The sequence below is a fragment of the Chinchilla lanigera genome, unplaced genomic scaffold (genome assembly GCF_000276665.1).
Source record: "Chinchilla lanigera isolate Chin_1 unplaced genomic scaffold, ChiLan1.0 scaffold00012, whole genome shotgun sequence".
Classification (NCBI taxonomy): Eukaryota; Metazoa; Chordata; class Mammalia; order Rodentia; family Chinchillidae; genus Chinchilla; species Chinchilla lanigera.
Window position 1 is genome coordinate 5,697,615 of NW_004955413.1, and position 8,592 is coordinate 5,706,206.

The window sequence follows — 8,592 nt, forward strand, 5'->3', positions numbered from 1 at the left end:
ATCTTGTTCAGTGAAGCTCTATATCATTTCTAATGTTTTTTATTATTCTCATTACTTTTTATTACCTTTAACTGTTTGATCAATCTTGCATTCTTACATCTGGCAATCAGCAACTTGAAAGACAACAATATGTAATATGACAACCATTGTTGATTCCTATCATCTTGTTTGGAAATCCTGTATCATTGTTATTGTTTTTGTGTTGTGTTGTTTTGTTATTTTGTTATTTTTTTTCTCTTTAAAGTAAAAAAAAAGTGGCCTAACAAATTAGCTAGATCTTTTTAACTTTGTGTGATTCAGTTGGTAAGCAATTTACAGAATGTGATCTGTGGTTTAATTCTCAGAGTTTACAGTCTACATTTTGAGGTTCAAGTCCGGATGCCCGCTTGGATCTTTATTTAGAGTGTCTGGAGTACAGCCATATGCAGTGTTTACCTGGCTTAACAGCTACAAGCTTGAGTAGTTGTGTCAAAGCCCTTGTGTGGTCTTCATCTCAGAATAACTATCAGATTCTTTACAGAAGAAGCATGCTAACTCCTGATTTCAGGCAACAGGGAACATTTACTAAGCCAATAATTACTAGGGAAAGTTTTACAAAATTGCCCACAACAAGATCTCGGTAAATAATGGTTAAAAGAATGAGAAAAGAAGGAGTGAGAATTAATTTGGACCAGTTCAACTACTAATTATTTCTTGTTACTTAAAAGGAAGTTGGGACTTTATGCTTTATGTAAATATACCTGTTGGGTAATGTGATGACTTTTACAACAGATAAGTTTATCACATTTATACTCATAGTAACTTACCTCGATATGTTTTATTCTGCCTCTTCACTTTGTTTTGAGGAAATCATAAGGCATTTCTGTTTACTCTACTGTACTATGAGACTCTTTTCAATCCTGGTAAATTCAAAATGCTACATAGTTATCTTATAGTCTTTAAAAAAAACGGATTTCAAAAACAAAACCCTTTTATTTGAGATATCTATGACATTCTCCAATGTAAAGCAATTCCAAGCCAAAACTGAGTAGACTAGCAGAAGGGAAGAATTTAAATATTTCTCCTGCATCCGTGTATTAATATTATTACTTAGGTTGAATTACACTATAGCTAAACAGAAGTAGACTGTGCTGGAACATATTTTAAAGTATACACACTTTTTCTATGCAGACAAAAATATAAATTTAAAATGCATTTGAAATGCAAATCTGTGCTTAGAAAATTATCAGACATATCTTAAACTAGTTATTCTTTTGATTTTTTTATTGGCCATACTAGGAGTACCAACCCAAGTCCTTACCATCACAAGGCAAATGTTTACCACCAAGCCATATTCCCAGTCCTGGAATTACTGAACAAATATTTCCTTCCTGACACTGTTTCATCACTTTTTACAGGTGTGCAGATCAGTGAAAAGACCTCTGTTGCTATCACTGAATTACTTGGCAGTGTGCACTTTGAAAACATGGACAGTGTCTACAGAAGAGGAATTTCTTATTTTGGAACTGTAGGTCTGACTCCCTCCCAAAAGCAACCATACTTATCTCTGTTTTATTTTCATGGATCATAGATTACTCTTTGATCATTTCTGTACACTTTTTTTCTACTTTCATAAAACATTTTTGGCATTACTGTGCCTGATTTACTAAAAAAGTCCTAGCTGACGGAAATTTAGAAAATTACACCTGCATTCATATATATATATATATATATATATGTATGTATATATCCAATATGTCCAATATACACTCAAGAGAACATCTTTTGCTCATTGACATTGAAGAAAATTGCTATTAAGTGATGACAATTATGAAAAACAGAACTTTCTCTGCACAAATATGAAATGTTTGTATTTTCATAAAATTGATACTTTTTTTCTTTTTTGGAACAGCTCAAATTTTATGGTCCCAATAATGTGCCGCTGACCAGCAAGGTGCTGCAGCTGGAGCTCAATGGCAGAGTTATAGGGAATTACACTACAGATGAGAATGGCGAGGCTCCGTTTTCCATTGACACTTCGGACATATATGACCCTATGTTCTCCCTGAAAGTAAGACTCCAAAGGGTAGATGAGAACTCTCAAGGGTACCAGAGCATGTGACGCTTAGGGATTTTGAACATTAACAATTCTTAAAAATTAGCATATTTTGTACAATTTGTTTTTTAAGTATGAGTATATTTGTTCATGATGAAGAGAATCTGATAGCCTATTATGATTGGTATAAATTCTATAATAACCATATTTTCCTCTGAGCTGCATAAAGAAAATTTGGCTTTTGCCCTTACATCATTTCATGCAGAAATAAAAGAGAGAATTCTCTTTTCTGCTGCTTAAAACAAATTTTGCAGTTAAAAATTTTAATTGCAAAATTCTGTTGGTATCCCAGTGAAAGAACCAGGGGAGCTTAAATCCAGTTCTCTGACTTCAATCAAAAAGCAGAAAAACCACACTATTTCACTGTGAGTCTGATGAACTATTCAGACAATTATGATCAGTTCTGTATATTTAAGTGAAGAATACTATTACGATTTCACTTCAATTAACAGTGAATATCAGCCACAAGGGAGGATTCCTCCTTTCTTTGCCGAGATGGGAAGGCTTTTGTGCTGTGTGAGCTCCTGTCCTTGGAGGTCCTCATGGCGCTAAGATCCTCTCTTTCTTTCTTCACATCAGGCCACGTTCCTTCAACCCCAGAGCTGCCATCTTCCCAGCTGGGTGACACCTCACTACTCAGAGGCCTCCTTTGTAGTCTCACGCTTTTATTCCCGAACCAACAGCTTCCTGAAGATCGTGCCCACACTGAAGCAGCTGAGATGTAACCAAGTGAAGATTGTTACTGTGCATTACTCCCTAAATCATGAAGCATATATGGGTGCCTCAAGTGTAAACTTCTTCTACTTGGTAAGTCTCAGCAGGTTCTTGCAGTCGTGTCTGTCTGCTGAACATAGCATAGTTTAGAGTGTACTGTGCTTTGATTATGTCAGTCTGAGCAACCTCAAGCTTCTCACTTTGCTGGTGAATACTGTTTGATCCATTAATACCAAGTAAATAGACAAACGCATAACAAGATCTCAAGCAACTTCCTTAAGACTGGAAAATCTTGTTAGTCAGTCTGCTTTTTCAAGCAACTGTAACTCATCTCAAGTATTTAAAATCTTTTATGATGGAAAAAGCTTAGGCAGAAGCCAGAAAAAAAAAGTGCAGGGCTCGTTTTGGTAAGCAGTACAAAGAATTTGCTGTCTTGGTTCTGTACTCTTTGTCTCATCAGAGCATATGCAAGGAGAAACACAGACTTGGAAGTTAAGACCTTTCTAGTTTGAATCATCTACGCTTTTTGGTTGATCGTGCAATTTAGACCATCTCATTTAAAGTCTCTGAAACCTTCACTTTCTCAGCTGTATATTTGTAATTGGAAATAAGACTTCTCTCTTAGGCTAACCGTTATGTGTCAAGCATTGATAAAGGGGCCTTATGTGTTCACTAGTTTAATCAGACTTCTGGCTATCTCATTTTATAGAGATCCCATTGTACAGATTTGACAGATAGCTTTTGGAGACTGCACTTTTACAAAGGCAAAAGGTGCAACAACGTGTCTTAAATAGCAAAGTTGATAAGAAGAAGGAGGCAGAGTAGAAAACAAATGATCTGGACAATCGCTGCTACCTCGCCCCATGCATCACACATGGATCTGTAATAGTATCTCAGTCCATTGCAGTTACTTTCTCTTTTCTCTTACAAGATGTGCAGTGTCCACTTTCACTACTCATCGGAGAAAGCTACCTTATCTTATGGAACAGAATGAACGTTAGAGAATTCATTATATAATGAAAATATAAGATATTACATAATATTTCTCATACAAAATTTTCTTTGCTTTGTACAGGTGATGGCGAAAGGCGCTATCATCCTCAATGGACAAAAGGAACTCAGAAACAAAGGTGTTTATAATGCATTCATCAGCAAACATGTACTTTACAATCATGCTTTTCCTTCTTAAGGAGATAGAAAATGTAGACAGAGTACTTCTATCAATTTGTGGGTAGGGGCAGCAGTTAGCACGGCTTGAGGGAAGCTACTATTTGTATATGCAGTTCTCACTATTTATTTGCCTTGAAAGCAAAGTACAATTTATCCTTTCTGTCCTCGAGCCAGTTCGCCTTATCTGTGCCTATCCAGTGATACAAGACATTGTTGATTTTGTGTCTGTTAATTATTATCCCAGCCTGGAAGGGGAGCTTCTCACTGTCAATCAGCATCAGTGCTGACCTGGCTCCTGTGGCTGTCCTGCTCGTCTACACTGTCCACCCCAGTGGGGAAATCGTCGCTGACAGTGTCAAATTCCAGATTGACCAGTGTTTTAAAAACAAGGTGATGTTCCTTCTACATCTGCCCTGTCCAGGTGGAGGAGGGTGAGCAGCTTTTTCCCTGCTGCCCCTTCTGGCACTACCACTATAATCATGAGGCGGAAATCTCACAATAAATGTTGGTGTGATTAAATTACTAGGGGGTGGGAAGCTCATCAAGTAGACTGAATTATCCTTGACATTAGTGCTGATCCTGAGACCACAGCAGAAAGGTGAAGGAGATTTTCCCACAAGAGTTGAGCTATGAAATTGCAAACAATATTTAATAACCCAAAATCAGGACATAATTATATACTTTCGCTTTGTAAAGCTAAAATGTATTTCAACTTCTGAAATTATTTAGAAGCTTCTTAAATACTCTAAAGGTTATTTATTGATTATGTATAAATAAATCTAAGAAGCTTCTGAGTAATTTCAGAAACCGAAGAAACATTAACAAATAAAATACATATTTACCTATTAAAGGTGAGGGTGCAAGAGAAATATCATGCAGAAGTCTATCAGGATTTACTTGGAAAAGCTTAAATTTATTCTGGTTCTCCCCACATAAAATTGTTTCTACCCTCATTCCTTTTCCTTCTGTGCTTCAGGTTAGTATACAGTTCTCTGAGGCGCACAGGCCACCTGGCTCCAATACTACTCTCTATCTTCAAGCTGCCCCTGACTCATTCTGTGCCCTCCGGGCAGTGGATAAAAGTGTCCTTCTGCTGAAACCGGAGCAGCAGCTGTCAGCAGAAAGCGTAAGCCTACTAATTACCTCCTTTCTGCCTAACTCCAAGTATAACCCTTCTTAGGATGTTTTTACTTGAGATATGATATGTTGAATCTATCAACTCTTTTGTTTCCTTTATTCCTTCATGTGTTATATACTTAATTATCTTTCTTGGCTTACCCAGACCTGGTAATACAGAATTTCTGCAGATAATTGTAACAGATTAAAAATTTTGCAAATTTTTTTATTTTAAAGAGAGTAGTAAATGAGAAACAAACAAGCAAAAAAAAATAGAACAGTAGCATACTCATAAGGGAAATAAATCGGACCCAGATGGGTAAACATCATGTTGTCTCCTTGGTGTAGGAATTTGAAAGACTAGGTAAAACTCAAAATGTACAATAGATGATAAGAAAGGAAAAGAAATTGCTCAAAGGAAGGAAAGACTGGGATGAGGGAAAGAAGAAAAAAGAAACAAGGAAGGCAAAACATAAATGTACATATGAATAGCTGTGATAACAGTATTGCTGATGTCTGGTGTATTGAAAATTTTTTTTAAAAAATCATATGTATAAACATAGATATAGATGCCTAGAGTTAAAAAGAAATTTCTCTGTTGGAGGATATGTTTGGAGACAGTCTAAAGGTATTATTTGATATCTGAGATAGAATTTCCTTAAACACTTCCAGGGCAAAGGTATAGGTCAATGGCAGAGCCCTTACCTAGCATGAATGAAGCCCTGGGTTGGATCTTTAATACCAACACATCAATAAAACAATAAATCAATAGCTATCTAGACTGGTGGCACCAGAAGTTCACATCAAAAATATTTTTAGTTAATAATTGTTAGACTTTTCCCTAATATTTTAATTCACAACTGTAGGACATTTTCCTTTTATTTTATACATATACATATTAAAAACTTGACCTTTCTGATATTTGTATGTCTAATTCAGTAATTTAAATTTTTCTGATTGTGAAAAGCATACCTCTTTGTTGTAGAACACATGCAAAATATATGAAGGCATAAAGAAATCTTTAAAACTGATCATAATCTAACACACTTTTGTATTTTGTGGCAATTCTTAAGACATCTTTTCAGAAACAATCTTTTACACACTTAAAATCTAATTTTAAAACTCCGATTTTGTGTTCCCCTTTCAATATTTTACCTTAAGCATTAATTATTAAATTATGAAATTAATAACAATGTTTATAACCACAAACCCTGACATAACCATATTGTGCCAATGCAAAACTATATTTCAATTTCTGAAATTATTTAGAAACATCTTAAATAATCTAAACATTATTAATTGAGATTATTTATAAATAAATCTGCAAAACTTCTAAATAGTTTCAGAATCTGAGGAACCATAAAAAAATAAGGCCAAATCTACCTATTAATGTAGAATAAGCTTTTTCCCTAAGATTTCAAGGCTGATGCTTACTCTTCCTTCAACTAGAGATAGCAAATACTTAGGAAAACTGCCATTAGGAATAAGTATCAGGAGACCTGAAATAGAAAGTTCCAGAGGCATTTTCTTGGGTCACATCATAGCTTAGGTGTTGTCCTTTGGCAGGGGTGTAGGTAAGTGGAACAGCACTTGCATAGTACGTGTGAGGCGCTGGGCTCCCTCCTCTCATCCCCAAATGTTACCGGTCTCCATAGTTGTCTTTTGGCTACATAAACCTGTCTCTGTTCGCTTTCTCAGAGAGTCACTTCAGAATTGTCCTTCTGAAGCCTTCATACAGGCAGGACAGGTTATCTGTATTAAATTCTTGGTCTTACTTTCTCGTAGATATTTGACAATACTGCTCCACTATTATCTTGCATTGATTGTTGCTTCAAAAATAAATTTTGGAGTAAATTTAATTTATTTTCTGTTGTAAGTTATTTTATTATTTTCTCTGGAGGCACTGAAGGCTTTTTTTTTTAATACTTTAGAGCCACAATTTTAGTACAATATCTCTCTGAACTTATTGTGTAGAAGCTTGTTGAGGGAAGGTTTTACCAGGTACCTAGTAGAACCATGAATCAATCTCACATCTTTTATTTTCAGAAATTTGTCCTGAATTATAATTTTAAATATTAAGCTTTTTGCTTTTTTCCTTTTTTGAAAAAATCCATTCACAAGTTAGATCTTCTTTACCTACTTTCCAATTTAACCACTCTGCCCATGACCTATTTTAATTCATTCTTTCTCTCATTTTGTTTTTCTTTTATGCTTTTTGAAAATATGTAATCCAGGGCACTCTTGAATTGACAGTGTAACCTAAAGTGGTCTAAAACTTAAACCTCATGTATCAGCTTTCATTGCTGGGATTACAAGCATGCACTACCACACCCAGCTTTTCTATGTTGCTTTTAAGAATTCCTTCCAACTGGGGGTGGTAGCTCCCACCTGTAATCCCAGCACTCAGGAGGTTGAGACAGGAGGATCACTGAGAGTTTGAAGCCAGCCTGGGCTATGTATTGAATACAAGAAAAATAAAATTTTCTTTCAATATTTTTTCATGAGCTCTTTATACTTTATAATTCACGTCACCTGTGTTTGTCTATTTTATCTATATTTGAGTTCAAAAATTTTTCATTTTATTTTCTTTTGTATTTGCCTGTTTTATTCTTTCTTTATTTAATTTTTAATTCATGATGCATACTAGGTAAATATATCCCCAACCCCAATGATTCTTTTTAAATATACCAAGTACATGTTTGGAAATATTTAATTTAGGCTGAGATGTTTGAGAATAGCTTTCCATTCCTATATATTTGCTTAGTTAATTACTTTGGCAGCAAACTTCACCAGCAGAAGTGCTTTGACTTGCATTTTCTGTTCTTTTATGACAGCTTTATGTGGAGCTGTTTTTCTGGTGTGAATAGTGTTCATAGGTGAAAAGTGTCTTTAGCATGCTATTTTGCTTAGAAAAAAAAGTTTTTCCATGACAAATGCTGCTAATGGAAATAATAATGACAAGATTGACATGTTTTATTTCTGCAGTGTCCTTAGTTGTACTCTATTACTTCCTTCCCTCTGTTAAGTGCCCTATTTCCAAGGGCCAGTACCCTTTCTCTACCAATCAGATTCTTTTCCCTTGGCCCCTCTTGGAAGCTGCCACCTCCGGATGATTCAAACCCTTTCTTTACTGGGGACTACTGCGTTCAAGAACTATAGTTCATATTTGGACATTAAATGTTGAACTTGCTCTTACTTGTAGTTGATTTCTTTTGTTTCTTCTAATTTCTCCATGTAATTCTTCCCTTTCTTCCATGTAGAATCTTAAACCTCCTTCTGCAGATCTATACCCCTCAAATGTTTATCCCTAGGAGCTCTATGAAATGTAGTGTTCATTTCTTTACTAACAGTTTGAAGATCAAAGAATTAGCCTCTGTTCCCTAGTAATGTTAAAGAAATAAGTCATGGACATCATTAATTGTTCTTTTTTTATTTTATATTTTCTGTGGAAGGTTATGTAAAAAGATTTTTGTTTCTTTTTTTTTTTTTTTTTTTTT

At 35.1% G+C, this 8,592-nt stretch overlaps 1 protein-coding gene across 2 annotated transcripts in view; it reads left to right on the top strand.

Moving 5' to 3' along the window:
• Positions 1–8,592, top strand: part of LOC102020436 (ovostatin homolog) — a 44,571-nt gene that overhangs the window by 11,940 nt on the left and 24,039 nt on the right. For both annotated transcript variants that reach the window (XM_005378884.1, XM_005378885.1), the window contains exons 10-15: positions 1,398–1,507; positions 1,892–2,050; positions 2,675–2,902; positions 3,885–3,939; positions 4,224–4,369; positions 4,956–5,105. In XM_005378884.1, coding sequence (XP_005378941.1) covers positions 1,398–1,507; positions 1,892–2,050; positions 2,675–2,902; positions 3,885–3,939; positions 4,224–4,369; positions 4,956–5,105 — 848 coding nt within the window. The remainder of the gene's footprint in view (positions 1–1,397; positions 1,508–1,891; positions 2,051–2,674; positions 2,903–3,884; positions 3,940–4,223; positions 4,370–4,955; positions 5,106–8,592) is intronic.